This window comes from Pelophylax lessonae (genome assembly GCF_965119305.1).
Source record: "Pelophylax lessonae genome assembly, chromosome: 7".
NCBI lineage: Eukaryota > Metazoa > Chordata > Amphibia > Anura > Ranidae > Pelophylax > Pelophylax lessonae.
This window is the reverse complement of record NC_138774.1, coordinates 117027475-117052020: the sequence shown is the minus strand read 5'-3', so window position 1 is coordinate 117052020 and position 24546 is coordinate 117027475. Positions and strand designations below refer to the sequence as shown.

The 24546-nt window shown below is 44.2% G+C and overlaps 1 protein-coding gene across 2 annotated transcripts in view; it reads right to left on the bottom strand.

The window, feature by feature from the left end:
• Positions 1–24228, bottom strand: part of STK26 (serine/threonine kinase 26) — a gene marked incomplete at its 3' end in the record, with an annotated part of 321958 nt that extends 297730 nt beyond the window's left edge. The window contains exon 1 of one of the 2 annotated variants that reach the window (XM_082264444.1): positions 23936–24228. In XM_082264444.1, the coding sequence (XP_082120570.1) occupies positions 23936–23977 (42 nt within the window). In that variant the 5' untranslated portion in view covers positions 23978–24228. The remainder of the gene's footprint in view (positions 1–23935) is intronic. The other variant, XM_082264443.1, reaches the window with a different exon arrangement.
• Positions 24229–24546: the final 318 nt, after the last annotated feature.

The window sequence follows — 24546 nt, the reverse complement described above, 5'->3', positions numbered from 1 at the left end:
TCCGAAAAGGGGTCATTTGGAGGGGGGTTGTGCTGTCTTGGCATTTCATGGCCTCCGAAACTGTGATAGGTAGTCAGGAGTGAAATCAACAATTTACGCCCTTGGAAAGCCTGAAAGTGGGGGTTGGCTTTCGAGGACCTGTACTCGGCTAGACTGCAAAAAAGTCTCACACATGTGGTATCCCTGTACTCAGGAGAAGCAGCAGAATGTATTTTGGGGTGTCATTTCACATATACCCATGGCATGTGTGAGCAATATATCATTTAGTGACAACTTTGTGTAAAAAAACAAAAAAAAAAATAATAATAATATATTTCCCGGAACTTGTGGCAAAATATAAAATATTCCATGGACTTACCATGCCTCTCAGCAAATAGCTTGGGGTGTCTACTTTGCAAAATGGGGTCATTTGGGGGGTTTTGTGCTATCTTGAAATTTCAGGGCCTCCGAAACTGTGATGGGTAGTGAGGAGTAAAATCAGCAATTTACGCCATTAGAAAACCTAAAGATGGAGATTGATTTTCGGGGTCCCGTACACAGCTAGGCTCCCAAAAAGTCTCACATATGTGGTATCCCTGTACTCAGGAGAAGCAGCAGAATATATTTTGGGGTGTAATTACACATATACCCATGGCATGTGTGAGAAATTTATCTTTTAGTGACAACTTTGTGTTAAAAAAAAAAATTTTTTTTTTTTTATTCATTTTTCAAACACCTGTGACAAAAAAATTAAATATTCAATGAGCTCAACATGCGTCTCAGAACATTCCTTAGGATGTCTACTTTCCAAAAAGTGGTAATTTGGGGGGGTCTTGTACTGCCCTGCCATTTTAGCACTTCATGAATTGAGATAGGCAGTCAGAAATTAAAGCTGCGTAAAATTTCAGTATTTACACCATAGTTTGTAGACGCTATAACTTTTGCGCAAACCAATAAAAATACGCTCATTGAATTTTTTTTTGTCAAAGACATGTAGCTAAATATATTTTGGCCAAAAAATATGACATAAATTGAGTATATTGGATATTTTTTAAAAGACAAAGTTGAAAATTTCATTTTTTTGCAAAATTTTCGCTCTTTTTTTATTAATATCGCAAAAAATAAAAAGCGCAGAGGTGATCAAATACCACCAAAAGAAAGCTCTGTTTGTGGGAAAAAAAGGACGTAAATTTTGTTTGGGTACCACATTGCATGACCGCACAATTGTCAGTTAAAGTCGCACAGTGCCGAAGCACAAAAAGTGGTCTGGACGTAAGACAGCAAAATCCTCCGGTTGTAAAGTGGTTAAGAACAAAAAATTGTATCTCAGCATAGAGATGTTTCTTTCTATCCATGGATGGGTTAGAAAACAGGAAAGAATCACCAATTCCTAAGACCTGTAAACTGCACCCCCATATCTACTATAAGAACTATTAAGCTCAGGAAAACCATACAGTAGGATTCCATGATAGCTAAACCATAACTTCCACTATAAATCTTGATATGGCCAAACAGCTACTAGTAACAGTCCTTGTTAAATAGTGTACAAAAGGGTGAAAAAATGATCCCTATGAACACTTCTAGATCAATTCTGTAAAGAAAACGGCTAGATTGCCAATTGGTCACTAACCCATGCATTGGTACTTGGGAGTGTAGGATGTAGGATATGGGTGTTTGCAAATCTCAAACCCATATTTTATTTACAATAGAAATATCAAATGTTTGAACTGAGAAAATGTACAATTTTTTAGGAAAAATAGGTAATTTGCAAATTGATGGCAGCAATGCAAAAAAGTTGGGGCGTGGCAACAAAAAGCTGGGGAAGTAAGTGGTACTAACAAGAAGAGCTGGATGACTTTTTTGTAACCAATAAAGTTGATTGGCAACAAACCGATCAGTAAAATGATGGGCAGAGGTTCACCAACCTGTGAAAAGCTGCATATAAAAATTTCAGAACAACATTCAACATAAAATTGCAATGGACTTAAATAAATCACCTCCCTTTAGATTTTAAACTCCATGAGGGGTGCCCTCCTATTTATTTTGTATTGAGATTGTACTGTCCCACTTTATATTGTAAAGTTTTGCATAAACCGTTTGCGCTATATAAATCCTGGGTTATTTTTATTAGAATACATCTACAGTACAGATCAAAATATTCTGAGAATCTGGAAAAATCTTTGTACACAAGAGACAAAGCTGAAATGCAATATTGGATACCCATGATCTTCGGGCACTTATGAAGCACTGCATAAAAGCAGTATTAAACTCAAAAATAAACATATTGCAGTGTACCAATTCTTAGATGTGATGGCTACATTTGTCTCTTTTTATAGGCTCTTTTATTTTCACCTGGTGATCTAGTCAGTAAGTTTGTTTCTCCAAAAGAACAAGCTTGCCTACAGATGTAGCAGTTACAGGGATGAGACAAACCAGTTAACAATGAAAGGAGTGCTTACAAATCTCAGGGGCAGACTTGCCAGCGGGAATAGGAAATGCCCCAGCATCATTGGAAGTAAACAATGCCTCAGGCTTAGTAATAAGTACGAGCAAAACAATTACATAGTGCCTCTGGTTAGGAGGAGGAATAGTGCCCCATCACTGGTATTAATGGGAGGAATAGTGCCCCATTGTGTCAGTGGAATGGTCCAACATCGTTTGTGTCAGTGGGAGGAATAGTGCCTTGGATCAGTATGAAGAACAGCCCCACATAGGCCAGATAAAAACAAGCAAAGGAACACATTTAGCCTGCAGTTTGAAGACCACTGGTATAGAACATACAGTATGAAAGTATAGTGACCACAAAACCTCATGTATCAGGCTGAGAGTTGTAATCAATATGGCTCTGTGTATAATACTATAACATGTATACCTCCACTGTAAGAAGAACTATACAAATACAACATATGATTGCAAAAACTTATGTTACTTCATGAGTTGCATGCTTTATCAAGAAAAAGGATTTTTAAACAATTCTCCAATGGTAGATGACTGGAAGACTGTCATAACCCTACCAGTTTCAGGCACAAGGGATCAATCCGATAATGCCAGAATGTGAGGCATCCTATTTTCTGCTAAATGAAGACTCAGTAACCAGAACCCCCAAGAAATCAATGTACATATACAAGGACAAATGCAACCTAAATATAATCAAAGTAATACATAAATAAATGACTCATGTAAAATACTAACAATAGTAGATAAGAAAAGCCCTGATATGAACCCCTCCAGCTCTAATGTCCCTGAAATCATGGGAAGCAATGAGAAGCCTAAAGTGATTGTAAAGTCTTGATTTTTTTTTTCTATTAAACAAATATTATACTTGCCTCCTCTGTGTAGTGGTTTTGCACAGGGTAGCCAAGTTCCTCCTTCTTGGGTCTCTGGCTGGAACTCCTGGCTCCTCCATCCTGTTGTGTCCCCAGAGCAAGGAGGTTGCTTTGGGGGGCACCCGAGTCAAGCTAAAACTGTGTATCCATTCAGACACAGAGCACCCGTTAGGCCCAGACCCCTCTCTTATTGGCTGAGACACAGCAGGGGCACCATTGGCTTCTACTGCTACCAATCGGTAGAGAGAACTGGATGGCTGAAGCACTCGTGGACATTGCTGGATAGAGGCAGCTCAGGTGGGTATTTTGGGGGAGGGCTGCTGCACATAGAAGCAGATAGGTGCCAAAACCCCAGTACTTTTACAGCGTGGGCGGGCATCTTTCACATGAAAAATGGTCCAAGCAGCCGATTCGCCACGGTAACACCTTTAAGGAGCAGTGGGACAGATGACACCACCACCCCCCCCCCCCCTTCCCAGTCATTTTCCCTGCTCACTGGAGCAGTCGATAAGTCGATAGTGGGGAAAACAATCCGGTTCATCCATGTCCAAGGCGGGAAGTCGAGTGAGGGCAAGATGGCCCCCATTCGACTGACCTTGAATGACCGGAGCAATGTCATACGTCGCTTCTTCCCAACGACCCAAAAAGGCCTATTTATTTTTGTGCTGAAAAAAAATTTACTTTTTGATTTTAAGTGTAGATGTGAGATCTGAGGTCTTTTTGACCCCAGATCCCACATTAAAGAGGACCATTTCTATTACAAGGGATGTTTACGTTACTTGCAATAGGAATAAAAGTGATCAAAAAAAAAATTTTTAAAGAAGGGGCTGTGTAAAAATAAAGGTAATAAAGGGGAAAAAAAAAAAATGTCAAGCGCCCCGTCCATTTCGAGCTCGCGCGCATACGCACGTGAGGTATCGCCGCAATCAGAGAGAGCAATAATTTTAGCCCTAGACCTCTGAACTCAACTGGTAACCTGTAGAAATTTTTAAACCGTCGCCTATGGAGATTTGTAGGTACCAATGTTTGTCGCCATTCCGAGAACATGCGCAATTTTGAAGCATGACATGTTGGGTATCTATTTACTCAGCTTAACAACGTGTGGATCTCGAACCCTTTTCCTGTGTTCCAGACGGATGAAAGGGCTGCTTCCAAGCCAAGAAAAAAAGAAGGACTACGCCGACGAGGTTTCAGAATTCGGAAGTCAGCGAAGATAGCCCCCCCCACACCCCAGATACAGGTGAGCGCACCCCTTCATGCAGAGGAAGCCTTGTCCTGTACAGGTTCTGAAGAGCCCCTCATGGCTTGTCAGACCAGGTCTTCTTGGAACCTCCGGGGGGAGGCCCTGAAAGACTTACCACTTAAGGGGCGAAAGGGGCCTCTTAGAAACCAAGAATGGCCCACGTCCAATGTCATCCAATGAAGCTACAAACAGGCGACCCCCCACAAAAGGGGAGATCAGATAAGGCATTCTTAGAAGTCTGGTCCGCAGACCAGCATTGTCAGCCAGATAAGACGCCGAAGGAGCACTGCTGATACAGACAGCCTAAAATCAAAAGGAGCCGCATCCAAAGAGGCATCACAGATAAACTGGACCAACTGATCTGCCAGCTCCACAAAAGGCAGGGGGAAGCAGTTTCCCCTCCAGGTCCCAGCTTAAAAGTTTAGCCCACTCGTCAGAGTTTGCGACACCAGGGCAATAGTAAATAACAGCCTAAGCTGAACCAGTCATAGTGAAACATATGGCGGGCCAGAGCCTCCGCTCTCAAACTGGATCTTTAAAGGCCAAGGACTCCTCAACCGGAAGGTAGCTTTATTTAACCTGGAAACTGCCGAGTCCACTACAAGTGGGACCGTTCACTTTTTAAGCAGGGAATCCTTAGAAGGATACCGCATAGCAAAACACTTAGGGTGCCTTTTGGACAACTCCACTGTTATGTGACAATGTTGTCAAAGTAAGCCGGAAAGGGGAACACCCCTGGCACAGTGGAGGACCTATGGTGCCAAACGGGACCGGCGCCTCTGAAGCAGCATCGCCACTACGTTTAAAATGTTTTGCTCTGACTCAATCAGTGCCTCCACCCACGCCTTTTCATGCGTGGCTAGAGGCGCAGAGGAAACATCCTCACTGTCTGAGCACTCAGGGCACGTGGACGCAGACCCAGTAGGGCGCCCGCAGCGGCCGAGACAGATTGAGGATCTGATGGACAGATGAGGCGGGGGGCGGTGTAGGCTATATACTAAGGTCCGGAAAAAACATAATCAGGGGAGGGCCACCGACTGATCCTGCAAAAAACAAGGGGGTGGTCGCCCCACTGAGCTCCTCCATAGAGGCCCCCACAATAGGAAATAGCCCCCTTAGGGGGCCATGACTGACTCGCAGGCAGGGTATCCTGATGGTCCCGCAGTGCTAAAAGAGGTAGGTGCCCTCCACAATAATGGCGGCATGGTTGCCATCAAAAATTAAACCGCCCCCACAGCGCCAACCCTTCTAATGGCTGCATGGCCTAGTAGGCCACAAGCTGCGGCCTCAATTTGTGTGGAGGCCCAGCCACAAGTGAACTCATCCCGGCCAGGCTAACTGAGGCTGCCTCCCCAACTGAGCCGGACTGTGGCCTAAATTGTTGTGAACGCCCAGCCGCCTAGGCGCAGGCCTCAGCAGAGCAAACTACTCAGGGGCAACAGTAGGGAGGGCGGATGCCCAGAGGGTAGTGGCTTCAGCCATCCTCACTGGGACCACCTCCACATAGCTCCCGACCTGTAGGCCGCAAAGATGCGGCCTAAAATATGGGGCCAAGACCGGCCGCGTGACCACCGAATGTTTAGAGGGCTGGGGGGGGGGGGGCGTCCCACGTCCACCCCAAAACCCTCCAGGGGTAGAGAGGGGGGGGGGGGAGAGTTACTTACCATACCAGGAACAGGATGGGCACCGCTCCTGACAGACACCTGCTCCATCGGGATTTGGGTGGCTGTAGGTCAGAAGGAACGCTGCAACTCAGGCCGAGGCCAGGTCGTATGCGCCCTCGCAGGACCTTTACCTCCCAGGCCAGCCCCCGTCCAGGTTTTTTTTTTTCCTCTCCACAAAGTTGCAAAAGTCATTTCTCTCACATAGCATAGTTATACTTTGAATTACACCTCAAATACATTATGCTAATCCACCTAAATATAGCAATACCATGTGAGACTTTTTTTGCCTAGACATACAGAGATGCCCAAAAACCAAGGAAGCACCTTTAGGCGTTCTAAGGACATAAATTATGCATCTAATATTGTGACTACCTATCATTTTTCCAGGCCCTGGGAGCACAAGAACAGGAGAGAAACCCACAAAATGACCACATTTTGGAAAGTAGACATCCCAAGGTATTTTTAAAGGGGCGTGGCGAGTCTTTTGAAGACTGCATTTTATTGCCACAAGTTTTTGGAAAATGAGGAAGAAAGGGATTTTTTTTTTTAAACAAAATCGCCAGTTCAACCACTTAGTGCCGGTTCACATATATGCAATGCGGGTACCCTGCAATCCACTGTGGGTTCCCGCATCGCATTTAACTTGCATGCAGTTCACACTGCCATATGCAAATTGCAGGAGGTGTCAATACAATGTTACCGACACCCCCAGATCAGTTCGCATGTCGCAGTGCGAACTGCCAGTTTGGACAAGAATCAGATTGCATAGGTGGGAACACCCATGCAATCCGATTCTGGTGTGGACCCAAAAGAGGGTCCTGTGCGAGGTGTGTCCGAATGCGATGCAAATTCAGCCATACAATCTGTATGGCTGAATTTGCATCGCACAGACATACCGTGTGATTTGCAGAGCAGCGCACTCCGAATCACATGCGAGGTCTGTCATTGCATATAAGTGAACCGGGACTTAAGGACCAGGTCCATTTCCGACACTTGTTTACAAGTTAAAACCAGTTTTTGTTAGAAAATTACTTTGAACCCCCAAAATATATACACACACACACACACTTTTTTTTTTTTTTTTTGGCAGAGACCCTGGAGAATAAAATGCAGATCGTTGCAATACTTTGTCACATTGTATTTGTGCAATACGCAATTATTTTGGAAAAAATACACTTTTTTTTAATTAAAAAAATAACAGTAAAAGTTAGCCCAAATTTTTTCTTTGTGAATGTTAAAGATAATGTTAGGCCGAGTAAATAGACACCTAACATGTCATGCTTCAAAATTGCACACGCTCATGGAATGGCGACAAACATTGGTACTTAAAAATCTCCATAGGCGACGATTTAAAAATTTCTACAGGTTATCAGTTTAGAGTTACAGTGGAGGTCTAGGGCTAAAAATCTTTGCTCTCGCTCCAACGATAGCGGCAATACCTAAGGTGTGGTTTGAACACCGTTTACATATGTGGGCGCGACTTGTGTATGTATTCGCTTCTGCGCGCGAGCTAAGAGGGACAGGCCACTTTGTAAAAATGGCAAATACATTTTTTTTTTTTTTTTTACTGTCCCTTTAAAATCTTGGATCACTTATTTCTATTACAAGGAATGTAAACATCCCTTGTAATAGAAATAAGCAGGACAGGTCCTCTTTAATGAAAGAACTACACTTAAAAGAAAAGAGGTACCCTTCCCCACTTCTAGGATACGGGACCGCGGCGCCGTCCCTCGGAAGTTCGGCCCCCACCTCCGCTGCGCCAATAGGAATGCACAGTGTGCCTCACGCATGCGTAGTAGGGACCCGCCCATGAAGCCGCAAGGCTTCACTGCCGGGTTCCCTTACCGGCAACGGTGGCGGCAGCAACCGACAGCCGATGGAAACATCGGCTGTGGTGACATCACTGGACTCCAGGACAGGTAAGTGTCCTAATATTAAAAGTCAGCAGCTACAGTATGTAGAGTTACTGACTTAATTTTGGAGGGGGTGGCGGAACTCCGCTTTAAGGCTATTGGGAGAAGTGACCAATGACATCGCTCAGGTCCTCCAAAGCCATAGAGTCTAGTGGGGGCCCATCTTGTCCTCACTCGACTTCCTGCCTGGGACATGGACGGACTGGATTGTTTTCCCCACTACCGACGGCTCCGATAAGCCGGGAAAACGACCGGAAAGTGGCGGGGGGGGGGCGTCACCTATCCCGCCGCCCATAAAAAGTGTTTCCGCATCTAATCCGCCACCGGGACCACTTATGTGAAAAAGGACCCCCCGCCCTGTAAGAAAATACAGGGGTTATGGCAGCTATCTGCTGCCATAACACCGGTATTTAATGTCAAAGTACCGACATAAAACTGCGGCGGGGAAGTGGTTAGATATTTCTGACACGCAGCTTGGGCATACTTAGAATTACACACATGACATCACTTCCGGTTACTGGCCAGATTTTAAAAAGTATTCAACACAACCAAACTTGGCGTTTTGAATGCTTTTAAGTGCAGAGGAGGGGTTTGGGGGTCTTTTAGATAGTAAGTCACTGCCTATTACTGTCACAAGGGAGGTTTACATTCCTTGTGACAGCAATAAAAAAAATAAAGGACAAGAAAAAAAAAAAAAAACGTTATCGGATTGAAGGGTGCCCAGGGGAAAATTGGTATTGGTCTATCCCTAGTACAGGCAGAGGGGACACAGAGCCGACGACAGTGACCGGGGACACAAAGCAAACAGCGGTGATTGGGGACACTGACTGGCAGTACTGGTCTGGGGACACTGTACTGCTGTGGCGGGGATCAGAGCAAAAGGCTGGTGGCATTAACATACAGAGCAGTGAGCCATTGTACACCATCACCGCCACAGCAGTACGATGTCATCATAGTATGTAAAAATTATAATTACTGCTTGCCTACTGGGCACGTTCCTGCCTAGGCCAATTTTCAGCTTTCAACGCTGTCACACATTGAATGAAAATCATCCAACATTGTACCCAAATGAAATTTTTAATCTTTATTTCACCCAAATAGAGCTTTCTTTTGGTGGTATTTAATCACTCACTGCTGGGGTTTTGTTTTTTTGTAAAAAAGACCGAAAATTTTGAAAAAAAAAAAAAAAAAGGTTTGTCAGTAAATTTTTCTAAATAAGTAATTTTTCTCCTGCACTAATGTGTGCTGATAAGGAGGCACCAATTGACAAAGCACTGATGGGCACTGCTGGGGCTTTACTGTAATCAGGGCACTATTGATCAGTGACCCGATTACCCCTTCGAGGAGATGCCACTAATCGGCTCTCCTAGTCGCACACACTGACATTGTGAGGCGAGCAGCACCAATAAACGGCACTTCCACATTTACATGTGACCGGCTGTGATTGGACACAGCCGATCACATGGGTAAAGAGCCACATCATCGGCTCTTTACCGGGATCGGCGTCGCACCGTGTCCTAAAAAATGTGGTGCGTCCGCCGCACTGCAGGCGTGAGAGTGGCTGCACTGGGGTGCAGTCATACGAGGTCATCCCAGAAGAGGTTAAAAATAAAGGTTTTCCACTTTTTTCAGGTTCAATTTGTTTTCACAATTTTTTTTTTTTTTTTTTTTTTTTTAAACCACTTCCATGTCGGGCCACTTCTGGCACTTCAATCCTACATGTAAAAATCATCATTTTTTGCTAGAAAATTACTCAGAACCCCCAAACATTTTTTCTTTTTTTTTTTAGCAGAAACCCTAGGGAATAAAATGGCAGTCATTGCAGCTTTTTATGCCACAGGATTTGCGCAGAAATTTTTCAAACGCGTTTTTTTGGGGTGGGAAAAAAAAAAAAAAAGTTATGAATTAAAAAAATACAAAAATCAAAACACTGAAGTTAGCTCATTTTTTTTGTATAATGTGAAAGAGGTTATGCCGAGTAAATAGCTACCCAACAAGTCAGGCTTTAAAATTGCACACACTCGTGAAATGACTTCAAACTTCGGTACTTCTGCAGATTACTAGTTTGGAGTTACAGTGGAGGTTTTGTGCTAGAATTGTTGCTCTCGCTCTTAACGTTTGCGGCGATAACTCACATGTATGGATTGAACGCCGTTTACATATGTGGCCACGACATACGCATTTTTTTAAAAAAAATTTTGTCTTTTTTCCTATTACACGGAATGTAAACATCCCTTGTAATAGGAATACTGCTTGACAGGTCCTCTTGATGGGGAGATCTGAGATCTGATGATCACTGTATAGGCAATCATTAACACTGTTCAAAGATTTCATTCATGAAACATTTGTTTACTACTGTGATTGGTCACAGCCATTATATGGTACAGGGCAACTGCAATTGGCCCTGGCGCCATGTGATCGCTGTGACCAATCACAGCCTTGTTTACCACTAACTGTGACCAATCACAGCGATCACATGGTCACAGCGGCCTGTTACTGTAATCCGCTGTGTTCAGTGGACACGCAGTATGGCCCAAGATACTGAGATTTACTAGATTATATACTTTTTCACAATATGCTCATCTTGTTTACAGATTGAAAAGAACAACTGTACCTTTAGTACAGTTATCTTTATTTACCTTCACCCCAAAGGTAAACTGCCTGGTAAAGTGCTCATCTTCCTCCCTGTTGCTCAATCCCTGTTGGACTCAATCATTAGAAGGACAGACAGTGCAATCGGTCACAAAGACCGTGAGCGACGAACAGTCTGTTTACCAGGCGCTCGGGTTCGGCACATCACGGATCGGGTGGAAAGATTACTGGGCGGGCTTGGGAAGACCCAGCTGACATGGTACACGTGGGTACCAATGACATAGGCAGAGGAAGATGGAGAGTCCTAAACGATTTCAGGGACTTAGGCGCTAAGTTGGGGAATAGGACCTCCAAGGTAGTATATTCAGAAATACTACCTGTACTTCGAGCCACACCAGATAGGCAGCGGGAGATTAGGGAAGTTAACAAGTGGCTGAGGAGCTGGTGTAGTAAGGTGGGTTTCTGGGCCTACTTCTCAGTTGGCCACCGGCTCTTTGGTAGGGACGGATTGCACCTAAATGGGGAGGGTGCAGCCGTACTGGGTGAAGAGGATGGCCATAACGTTAGAGGGACTTTTAAACTGGGGGGGTACAGATGTAGAGTAGCCAGCGGGGAGCACGATTTAGAGGGCACGAAGGGGAACATTAGCGGTAGGGTGTTCAGAGCCCCTAAACCCAAGGTGGGTATGGGGGGGAAAAAAAAAAAAAAAAAATCACAAGAGCAGCCTAAAAACAACATCAAACGAGGATATATGCCACCGGTCAAAATTACGAGGTTTGTTTAACAATGCCAGAAGCCAGGCCAACAAGATGGGATAGCTGGAGCTACTGATGTTTGAGGAGGACTTCGATTTTGTGGGGATAACAGACTTGGTTCAACTGCTCTCATGATTGGATGGCGACCATTCAGGGGTATTCCCTTTATCGCAGGGATAGAGAAGGTAAAAAAGGGGGAGGAGTATGTCTGTATATTAAGAACAGTGTACAGGTAAATATGAGGGATGATAATAATGGAGTTATGGACGAGGCAGAATACCTATGGGTAGAACTTAAGGGAAGGCACTATAGGGAAGGTAATATTGGGCGTATGCTATAGGCCCCCCAACCAGAGGGAGGAGGGGGAGGCGGACCTCCTTTTACAGATAGGATTGGCAGCAAGGATGGGAAATGTCACAATGGGGGAGTTTAATTATCCAGATATAGACTGGGCAGAAGGAATCGCGCATTCAGCCAAGGCTCAGCAGTTCCTATATGTTTTGCAGGACAATTTTATGGGTCAGATGGTGAACGCACCGACAAACAATGCGGTACTTGACCTACTGATTACCAACAATACAGACCTGCTCACGGATATCGAAATATGGGGCAACTTAGGAAACAGTGACCATAGGTCAATTAGATTCAGTATTTATCACACTGAATTTCAAAAGAGCCAATTTCCCAAAACTGCGCTCTCTGCTAGAAAATATCAAAATGAGATAGAACCCTGGGAACAAAGAACACGGAGGAAAAATGGGAGTGCTTCAAGAGCATACTAAACAAAAGGGATTTGCCAGTGCATTCCAAAGGGAAATACATTTAAAAGAGCAAAACCAAACCCTGGGTGGCTAAACTCCAACATAAAAATGCATATTAATGCCAAAGAAAAGGCCTTCAAAAAAATACAAGGCTGAGGGGTCATTGGCAGCATTCAAGCATTACAAAGAGTGTAATAAGATATGTAAAGACTAAATCAAGGCGGCTAAAATAGAACACGAGAGACATATAGCGGAAGAGTAAAAAGAACCCCAAGAAATACTTGAGTATATAAACAGTAAAAAAGCGAGGGCAGATCACATTGGCCCCATAAAAGATGACAAAGGAAATATGGCCACAGAGGACAGAGAAAAAGGTGGAAGTGTTAAATTTCTTCTCTTCAGTCTTCACAAAATAATCTGGGAGCTGCACTAACCCAGCTTGTAAAGCTAAACTAAATAATGCACCTCAGGAAGTACCACCATGGCTAACAGAAGATAGACTTAGAACTAAACGAAACTAGAGAAACTTAACATAAATAAATCACCGGGACTGGATGGCTTGCACCCGAGGGTTCTTAAAGCGGAGTTCCACCCTGGATTTGTTTTTTTTTTTTTTTTTTAATACCCCCGGGACAGTCAGGGCTAGTGCATTCCACAATGGCTAGCCTCTGATCTGTCCCGGGTTGCACTTACCTGCAAGACGAAATACTTACCTTGCAAACGTCTTGTCCAGCGCTGCCATCTCAGATGTGGGCAGCTTGAAGCCAGCGCGTCCTCTTCGGCGTCTTCTTCCGCCTTCTGTGGTCCCACGATGCTCTGCGCCGGCCCCGACGTCACTTCCGGGTCGCGCGCGTCACCCCTCCACAGCTTCTGGGCATGCCCAGAAGCTGTTTAGAAGGGGATGACGCGTGCGACCCGGAACTGACGTCGGGGCCGGTGCAATGATTCCTGGGAGCTATGACGTCCAGCTCCCAGGAATCATTGCAGAGCCAGGAAGTGACGACGGGCCGCGGCCGAGGAAGGAGGAAGAAGGAAGTAAGGTAAGTATATTTTCTTCGCTACGAGGTAAGAAAAAAGAAAAAAAAATATGCGATTATCCATTTCTTTTTCAGGTGACCCGGAGCGAGAAGATGGAGGCAAGTATAAAAATAGGGTGGAACTCCACTTTAAAGAGCTCAGCCAGGTGATTGCCAGACCATTATTCTTGCCAGACCATTATTCTTGATCTTTAAGGATAGTTTACAGACGGGTATGGTGCCAGCTGATTGGAAAAAAGCCAACGTGGTACCAATATTTAAAAAAAAAAAAAAAAAAAAGGGCTGAGATATATCCCGGGTAACTAAAGGCAGGTCAGCCTAACATTAGTAGTCTGCAAGATTTTGGAGGGGATGTTAAGGGACCATATACAAGACTTTAGTAATGAAAACGGTATTATTAGTAGTAATCAGCATGGATTCATGAAAAATTGTTCTTGCCAAACCAATCTATTAACCTTCTACGATGAAGTGAGCTGCCGCCTAGATAAAGGTAAACCTGTGGATGTGGGGTATCTGGACTTTGCAAAAGGCATTTGACACAGTTCCTCACAAACGCTTGCTTACTGCACAAACTAAAGAATGTAAGTATGGACCATAGGGTGAGTACCTGGATAGACAACTGGCTCCAGGGGAGAGTGCAGATGGTGGTGATAATGGGGAGTACTCGGATTGGGCAGTTGTGGAAAGTGGGGTCCCCCAAGGTTCTGTTCTGGGACCAATCTTGTTTAATTTATTCATAAATGATCTAGAGGAGGGGATATCTAGTACAATCTCGGTATTTGCGGATACTAAACTAAGCATGCCAATATCTTCTATGCAGGATGTGGAAATCTTACAAGCGGACCTGAACAAAATAATGGGGTGGGCAACTACATGGCAGAATAGGTTTAATGTTGAAAAATGTAAAGTAATGCACTTGGGCGTCAGAAACACAAAAGCAAGCTACTCACTAGGGGGGAAACTGCTGGGTGAGTCTAGGATGGAAAAAGGACCTGGGGGTCCTAGTGGACAACAGGCTTGGCAGTGGCATGCAATGCCAAGCCGCTGCAAAGCAAAGCCAACAGAATACTGGCATGTATTAAAAAAAAAAAAAAAAAAGGGATTCACTCCAGAAATAAAGAGATTATTCTCCCTCTCTACAAGACTCTGGTCCGGCCACATCTGGAGTATGCTGTCCAGTTCTGGGCACCGGTCCTCAGGAAGGATGTGCTGGAACTGGAAAGAGTCCAGAGAAGGGCAAAAAAAATATAGTTAGGGGAATGGAGGACATCGGCTATGAGGAAAGACTACAAGCATTGAACTTATTCTCTCTGGAGAAGAGACGCTTGAGGGGGGATATGATATCAATGTACAAATACTGTACTGGTGAGGACCCTAGCATAAGGAACAAACTTTTTAGAGAAAGGGAATACAATAAGACACGTGGCTACTCACTAAACTAGAGGAAAAACGTTTTACCCTTAAAATACGTAGGGGGTTCTTCACTGTCAGAGCAGTAAGGATGTGGAATTCGCTTCCACAAGCAGTCATATCAGCAGGGAGCATCGATAGTGTCAAAAAAACTATTAGATGGGCACCTTAAAGACCACAACATACAGGGGTATACAATGTACTAACACACACATAGGTTGAACTGGATGGACTGATGTCTTTTTTCAACCTCACAAACTATGTTACTATGTTGCAGCAATCTTTACTGTGTGCTCCTGCCCAACATCCCACAGTCTGTGCAGTGAAGGTTCACCAGGCAGGGTGCCCCAGCGAAAATTACTGTAAGGGAGTAGAAGTGTTTTACCACGCAGGCTTCATCAAGGAGTATGGGGCAAATGCACTAAAAAGGTAGTGTATTTTAACCACCTCCTTACCAGGCCATATTTAAAAAGGCTTCCTTCGTAGGAGGTGGAAGATGGCTATGGAATATGGTGGGTTATGGCTAAAGCCATAAGTCGGTAATTCTCTAGCCGATAAAAGTGGTCCAAGCGGCAGATTCACTGCTGGATCATTTTTAAAAACTGAGGAGGGGGGGGGGGGGTGGAAGAAAAAAATCACTGCGCAAATAATGACAAAAAAACTGCAATGATCGCCATTTTATTCTCTAGGGCCCCTACAATGAAAAAAAATAAAAATAAATAAATATTGGGGGTTCCGAGTAATTTTCTAGCAAAACAAAAAAAACAGATTTTTTTTACATATACGAGAGAAGTGTCAGAATTTGCCCGGAAAGCAAACGGTTAAAGAAACCAGACTTTATTATATATGCAGCAAAGTGGTCAGCGGTGTTATTCTACCGCGCTGAGGCACTATCATGGAGTTTCAATCAGCAGCCACAATTCAAAAACATAACAGGTAAAATGTATGTAAATGTAAATCTTAAAGTTTGAACTTCTCTGTTCTGAAAAATGAGGGCATTTGGTTATATACACTTATGTGCGTGTTGATCCCACCAAAACACCTGCAAGCCGATCGCTCCATGTGCACTCTTACAATGTTTCAAGTTCACTGAATCAGATAACACTCCTCCCCTCCATGTTATGGGGGGGGGGGGGGGGGGAGGTGTTATGTAGTCGTAATACTTCCTGTCCTAGGGTGACCAAGCAGCTTCAGCAAACAGTACAGTTAATGAGCGTTGTCACCCTCGGAAAGAAGTGTTACCAGCAATAGGAAAAAAAAAGGGAAAACAAATGCAGCCATAACATCTACATTATGGTAAGCTGCAATATGTAACATTTTTGTCCTTGGGATAAGATACGCTTTGAGATCCTGTAAAAAATATTTTGCGTATGTCCCTATAAAACTGACAGGGAAGAGATGAATTTAATTTTATTAGGGCACAGACTGATGTTAACCACATTTTCTCTGTTACATGTTTTATGTGTCCGCAGCATACAAATTTCCAACAATAAAAGACTATCATATACAAAAGGAACCAACACTGACAAACATAAATATGTAAACTTAATGATGATAACAAAAAGACAAACAGGACTGTCAAGGGTATATGTCTGGTAGGGTTAAGAAGCTGAATCTTTGTAATGCAGAGCTGTAATACTGCAGTGTTATGAATTTGCCAAGTTATCAGACACTGAGGAAGCATGAGAGATGTGCAGTTCACAGCACCCTAGTCAGGAAGAACTTTCATTTAATTCCTGGTTTCCACACAAAGGGCAAAGAGCAAAAAGAAGGGAAATAACATTTACAGTAATCAGAGTAGGTCTCCATGACAGAAAAGACACAGCCTTGGATTCGTTAAGTTCAGTTCATTCAGAATCTGACATAGAACTGTGCTGCCAATTGCTGTTAGAGGTTACCCAAATCAGAGGTCTTATCCAACCCTGGCTGAAACTTTATAGTAGGCTATGCTGGGATCTGCTATTCCCTAAAAGTTATAAATTGAATTGCCATAGACAAAATATGATGTATTTGAAAGCTCCTTGTTTAATCATTCAACTACCAAAGATTGTTTCCACAGTCAAGGTGACTAAAGTGTTTAGTTGTGACTAACCAGACCAAAAAAAAAAAAAAAAAATTATCACACGGGTTTATCTGAGCTGAAACAAACCCAAGCCAAAAAAGCTGATACTGCAGATGTGCCATTTCATTTCTGAATTATGACCTTGAAAAACACAAAAGAGAACAAAATCAGGTAATCCAACCCTGCGGTTGAGCAAACGTTTCTTTACCTTCATATTGCAAATTTGTAGGCCTGACTGTACATGGAAACAAACATTCCATAGTAGCACCAAAACTAAACTACACCATCTAAATAAACTCAAAGATTCTATAAACGAGAATAAAACTCGACAACATTAATGTACAGTATAAAAAAAAAAAAAAAAAAAACACGTTTTCAAACTCTTCTAGTGTATATTTCATAGGAGTAGTTCAAGAACTTGCATAAATGATTAGAAGGCATTTTGCATAAAAAACGCGTTCAGCGCTCAAAAACACCACTCAAGGTTATAAATACAGGGTGGAAAATGACCTTAACACATGCACAGGAACCCAGTAATATAATATTGTGACAAGATTCCACAGGGAGCAGCAAATGAATCTTTTACTAAAGATTTCAGATAACAAAAAAAGCACATGAAGATACCCTTACAGTATTACCACCTACATTAGAAACCTGCAACACTTCAACATGACATATACTCTTGGAAATGCAAACTGCCATAAGAACTGTCATGAACCTTAAAGTAGAAAAAACTAAAGTAATGTAAAAAAAAAAAAAGTTTAACACATGTCAAGATGATATTTTAACCCCCATTCACACCAGTGCGACATGTCGTCATCGATTTGACAGTTCCAAAGTGCATGACAAGTCGCACCACATTGTGCGCAATGGAACCGTTCATATTGCTGCAATTCACATTACAGTGATGAACTACATTGATGATTTAATTGCGACTTGCATAGACTTCTGTTAAATGAAGTCAATGCGCAATCAAAACATCAATGCAAAGCATACTGATGTGCGGCTTTGAAAACGCTGTGAAGTAGTGCGATTTCAAAGCCACACAAGTGTGAACCAGGACTAAAACATGTAAATATGATATACTTTCTCATCTATTTACAAATGCTAGCCAGGATTAAAACAGTCAATGCTGATTGAAAAAAGTTCAGCTACAAATTCATGGCCGATTTTTAATTATCTTAGGCCCCTTACAGACAAGGCGGTCTCCGTTGGAGCCTGCCTGCTCAGCATGGAATCTGTCTACTGATCAAGGCTAAGCAGGCGGATGGCTGGTCCGTATCCACTATGCTTATGTAGAGTGGACAGACCCATCCTGCTCTCCTCAATGAGCAGTCAGATGTAGGACCCCCTGTCCATTTACACCCGTTTGCAATCTGACCCACTAGAAGGATGGGGAAAGCATCCTCATTTTTTTTTTTTTTATTAGATTGGATTGTCTGCGGGTGTCAATGGAAACATCTGTTGACACCCACCACTCCATAGAGGAGAATGGATGGTCTGATCGGGTCCATGAGAAAAACTGACAGACAGACCCGATCAGTCCACCTGTGTGAAGGGGACTTACAGTCTAATGATCCCTAGTCTGCCCTCCTGCAAGGAATAGAACCAAGCTTTGCAGAACACATAGTGAAATCATCCCTCTATCCATGGCAATCTCAGGATTCTAGATCAAGAATAGGGTATCTACAATCAACCAACTAAAATACAGTTCCAAATGCAGTTGGTTGCCAATTATCTTTCCATTAGGCTAGGTTTCCACTAGTGCGGTTACGAAGTCGTGCTACTTCTAGCACGACTTTGTAGCGAAAGTAAACTGCAGCTTCAGTGAGACTTGTCCCTCGTATATAGAGGGAAGTCGGCTCAAAAGTAGTGCACAAACTACTTTTGAAGTCGCTGCAACTGAAGCCGCGGCAGTGGAAACGGGCCCCATTGAAAACAATGGCTTTTGACTTGCTGTGCGAATTGACATGTGTCAAGTCGCACCGCAAGTCGCACTAGTGGAAACCGAGCCTTAGTCCAAATCAAAAGTGATCATATAAACAAGCATCTGCAGGGATCATAGATTCTCACACATATTGTTTAACCACTTGCCGACCGGCCCACGCAGATTTACTACGGGCAGGGCGGCTCAGCTGCACATAATCATAGATCTACAAGATTATGCTCACAGAGTTTTGGAGTCGCGCTCCTGCTGTGATTAGACACAGCGGGAGGCAGACCGCGGGAGGAGCAGAATCAATTGCCACGACCTCCCGCAATTTTCAGCAGAACTGACAGGAGAGCCGTCTGGAATGTAAACTATGTAAGACAGCTTTCCTGTCAGAGGCAGGGAAAGATCATGTGATTGAGCTCATTTTGCCTAGGGGTGAGGAGCCCAGGGATATACTTACCCAATCCTCCGAGCATAAGACCAGTCCCCCCTCCCCCTGCACACAGTCCATTGCTGGACGTGGGGGGAGTGCATGTCTGACTGCAACATGACTGACTTGTGCTGCCTCCCCCTCTTCCATTCTGAGCTCTACTGTAATGGATATAAAGAGGCTGATACACCATCACATCAAGTACTTAAACTGCTTGCAATACATTACAGATTTTTTTAAATATATATATATATATATATAGTGCAGCTCATTTACACTGTGTTCATTCACGTCAGTGCCTGCCCTCAAGCAGTTTACAATGTAAGGTCCCCATGTTCCATTTACATACTAGGGTTCATTTTGATAAAAGCCAATTAAAACTACAAGTATGGAGTACAGGAGGAAACTCATGCAAGCACAGGGAGAACATGTAAACTCCATACAGATAGTGTCCTGCCCAGGCCCCGGTGCTGCAAGGTTAGAGCCTTAACCACTCAAATAGGAACTAAATCCACCGATTTATGTTTCCTAAAACAGTTACATCCGAGGCGTGCTGTGAATGAGAAGTGTCACAGTTGCTTGTGCTCTCAACTAAACTGTCAATGCCATCAAATGGCTGGGGTCATAGCTGATCAAGTGTGGTAACATGGCAATCGCAGATCAAACTGAGGCTAAAATGAGTTTGCTTCGCTGTAAACAATATGAGGGTTTAGTTCCACTAAGTTCACCACACAGTACAAACATGAATGTACCATCTCCTTTAACTCTGCAAACAATGATTTTCTTCGTACAAGGGCCTGCTGGATGTATACAAAGTGACTGGATAGATGAGGTAGGTGCTCACATTACATCCTTTTGATACACCAAAAGATGATTGTAGAGAGATTGTACAGTGAAGATTGTAATGTGTACACTGACCCCAAACCTGGGAACAGAGTTTTTCGTTCAGCAAGCAGATTAAATGAGAAAAAAAAAAAAACACACACACAGATTCCTGCATCCACACAAAATGTGGGAGGGAAGAATAATCCCCTTGCTGGGACATTGTATTCTGACAGTCAGAATACACTGATCAGCGCTGCAGCCAATTGGCTGCAAGCCACTGATCAAACAAGGTTTTTCAATAGTCCTGTTCAACAGAGCCGATCTATTGATCAGCTTCTGGAAACTGGAAAGGTCTACACACAGATTGAAATATACCTAGTCACTACTAAACCAGCTGAATTTCAATCCATGTGTACCCAGCGCAAGCCACTGCTTACTTTGGGCTCATTTACTCCCCGGTCTCTGCAAATTTTCTTTTTTTATAAAGCGTATTAAATCCAGAATTCAAAATGTAATATATTGCAGCTTACCAACCCTTAGATATGGTGGCTGCACTTTCTTATGTTAAACTGTCTCCCCTTCTGTTTTCACCTGGTGATCTGGCCAGTAACACACTGCCTGTATTAGAGTTCCTCACTCTGGATGAAGGAGCATAGGGAGCACCTTTAGACAGCAGCATTGTCAGTCTGGAAGGAGGGAAGGGTTAGCCTCCTTTCACACTAGTGGACTGATGGGGGTTTCCTGACGGTTTTTCATTAGGCCCCATTTGGACCTTACAGTCTCCTATGGACTGGCATGTGTCTGCTGACACCAGCCAACATCTGAGCCACTAAAAAGAGACAGCTTCTCCATCCGATCGGATGGCAGGTGGATGTAGAGGGACAGGCAGTTCCATCTGCAGGCAACAGAAAAGGACAGCGCTATCTGGGGGGGGGGGGGGGGGTGCGATGACCACTCTTTCCTTGTAAAATGATGAAGGCCAATGGAGAATCTCAATAGTTTATAGCACACAATTGCATTAAAACCGTTAGTCAAAAAGCCAAAACCGTACCAGGCCGGTGGGTCCAGATGTAAGAGATTTGATGGCCACATGAACTGGTGTACCAGAATAGAGCAAAAACCGCCCTGCAGCCGCTCACACAGAGCCTTGGATGTAAGGGAGCGAGGCCAGGTCCCCCTGGCACTCCCGTGTGACGTCATCGCAGCGCAAGGCGGATGTGCCGGACCGGAACGAGATGCCTATTGACCAGCCTGGTACACAGAGGGGAGAAAGGTTGCTGTGAAGACGCATTTAACGTGCACGCACTTTTCCATGCGCTTTTAGTACCTCCATATACTGTGACAGCTGCACTGGGTGGGCCCTACCATAGGGACAGTGCAAATCCAAATAGGGCTTAGCGCGTGGGACACATTGCTGTTTCTAGTTCATTTATATCTGACTGCCCATAGTGAAGAATGGGCTGCATTTGTGTCCATTCTGCATAAGCAGAGCAGACAAGGACCAACGTACAAATTTCCTGATAGGCAGGTGGACTCCTACGGAGCCCGCCCCATTAAGGGGCCTTAGATCCACTAGCAGATTTAAATACACTAACTGAAGCCAAACACCAGCTCATACTGAATACCAAGTAACAGAACAAAAAAAAAAAAAAAAAAAAAAAGGGGGGGGTTTTCCCTTTTTGGATAAAAGGTTTAACATAATAAAAGCTGATCATTGTAAGCACGCCTGAATGGTTTGCCTCATCTCTGTAATAGCCCTTTTACATGGTGGCACTTCAAAACGCTGAGTGCTTTGCGGCATTGCAGTATGCTTTTTAAAGGACACGTGACTCAAACTTCTCCAAAAACCATTTTGAGGCGCTTTTTGAGTACATCCCATTCATTTCAATGGAGAGTTAGAAAAAGTCAGTGGGGTGCCTCCCCAAATATGCTACATCCTTAGATAAACCATAAATAAAATTCCCCTAGGGGGGGGGGGGGGGGGACTTCCTCAGGGGATGGAGCTGTGAAAGCCCCGAAACGCGTCAGTTGGAGAACGTCAATCCTTTTTTTGGCCTATTAATATTAACATTAGTGCCTTCAAAGTCCCACCCCAAGGGGAATTTTGGTTATGATTAATTTCAGTGGAGAGACATTTTTAGGGGTGCTTTTTTTTTTTTTTAGCTCCCCAAACATGCTCTAAAGAAGCTGTATGCCATTTTTTTTTTTTGCATTGCCAGCACCCCCCAAGTGAAAGCAATCATTGATTTTAGTAGGAAGCATTTTTCACGAACTTTTTTTTTTGTTAACGCCAAAGTGCTTGAAAAACCACTCAGTGTAAAAGGGTTCTCACTGCTACACCTACAGACGAGCTTGTTCTTTTAGAAAAGAACTTACTGGCTGGATCACCATGTGAAAGGAAGCCTAAAAAAAAAAAAAAAAAACGAATGCAACCAACACACCTAAGAACTAGTAAGCTGTAATATAATGAATGCTTGCTTTCGGGTCGAATACTTCTTTAACCACTTGCCGACCGCCACAAGTACATATACTGCGGCGGTCAGCCCCGGCCAGGCAAAGTGACGTACCGGTACGTCACTAGCCTGTCACTCGCTTGTGAGCCAATAGCGGGCGAGCGCCTGTCCCGGCTCGTTCCCTAAACTAGTCAGTGTGTGTGACCGGCGGACCCGATGTCCGCCGGGAAGGGAGAAAGGCAGGCGGCTAATGTAAACAAGCCGCCTGTCATTCTCCCCTGTGTAAAAATGGAGATCAGACGGTTCTACTATGTAGGGCCATTGATCTCTGTTTTTACACCAGTAGCCATGTCCCATCACAGAAACACGCCCCTAGAACACACTTAACCCCTCCCTCTCCAATACAGTTAACCCCTTCCCTGCCAGTGTATTTTTTACAGTAACAGTGCATATGTATAGCACCGATTACTGTAGTAATGTCACTGGTGACCCCAAAAGTGTCAAAAATGTCAGTCAAGGGTCCGATCTGTCCCACGCAATGTCGCAGTCCCACAAAAAAAAAAAAAAAAATTGCAGATCGCCGCCATTACTCGTTAAAAAAAAAAAAAAAACAACAAAAATGACAAAAATCTTTCCCTTTGTTAGTAAATGCGATAACTTTTGCCCAAACCAATCAAAATACGCTTTTTGCGATTTTTTTTACCAAACATATGTAGCATAAAACAAATTGGGCGAAAATGTTAAAAAAAAATGTAGATTTTTACATTTTTTTGTGGGGAATTTCATATATAAAATGTAAAAAATATTGTTTTTGCAAAATTGACGCTCTTTTTTTGTTTATAGCGCATGATCAAAAATCGCACAATGATCAAATACCACCAAAAGAAAGCTCTGTTTGTGTGAAAAAAAGGACGTGAAATTCGTTTAGGTACAGCGTCACACGACCGCGCAAATGTCCGTTAAAGTCACGCAGTGCCGAATCGCAAAATACCCCCTGGTCAGGAAGGGGGTAAAATCTTCCGGGGCTTAAGTGGTTAAAACGCATGGCAATAGTGTAAACTTGACTCATTGCGGTGCATTCGTCAGGCATGTGCGTTTCTACTGCGTTCACACACCTGAACTGCGTTGTGTAAAATGCGCCTTTCAAGCAGAACCGCGTTCCCCTCCAGCGACGTCTGCGGGATCCCTCGCCGGTGCTGACCTCTTGGGCCGAGGTGGGATGATGTCATTACGCTGGCGTGCGTATTTTACGCGGAGCGTCTGCGGACAGACGGGTGCGATTTCTTCCCGTAAAGTTCCATAGTAACGATGTGATAACACAGATGAAGTTTATGAAGAGATGGCAGAGTGAGGGGTCGGTTGTCAGTGACAGGCTGAACTCCACCTAGAAGTGAACGAGTCGTACAAAGGTCCCCCACTGGCAGTACACACGTATTTCCTCCTCTCCATACACTCACAATGACACACATATCCTGTCACCACACACACACAAGGGACACGCCATTACACACAATACAGAAGGCCGCCCACTCCCCGGACAGTGACCGCTCACCTGCATCCCGGGCACTTGCACGGCTACCGGGGAATGAGCCATGGCGGCGGTGAGGCCTCCTGCTCCGGTGCTGTGCTGTAGAGGAGGAGGGCTGTCCTGGAGGGCTGGGCCCGGACGGCTGAGGAGACGAGGCTGGGCTGCTAGGCTTCCACTATCCGGCTGTGAGCATGTCTCGGTGAGCGTCAGGGACCGGAGGGGCTGGGAGAACTCAGCAGGCGAGCGGCGCCATATTGGGAGAGGACTGGAGGCTGCGGCAGCTTCTTGTGCGCAGGGTGGAGCCCAACTAAAGCCGGTCACGTGGTGGGCCGCTGACGTCCAACGCCCCGCCTTCGCCGGCACGGTCCCCGCCCAGTATGTGAGGTAAAGGTGAAGGTGGTGGCGTGAGCAGGGCTGCCGCTTGTCTGTGGTGTCGGAGGACGGGCTGGGGGGTCCTGAGTGCCTGGCATCCTCCTCTAACCTGGAAAAGAGAAAATCCTTCACGGCTCTTATAATGGTGGAACTACAGGAAAAACTTTTTTTTTTTCTCCTTCGTTTTGGAAGAGTTCTAAAGGGCCATACACACTATAAGATTTTCTGAAGACTTTTCCCTTCAGATTTACCTTTTCTATGTA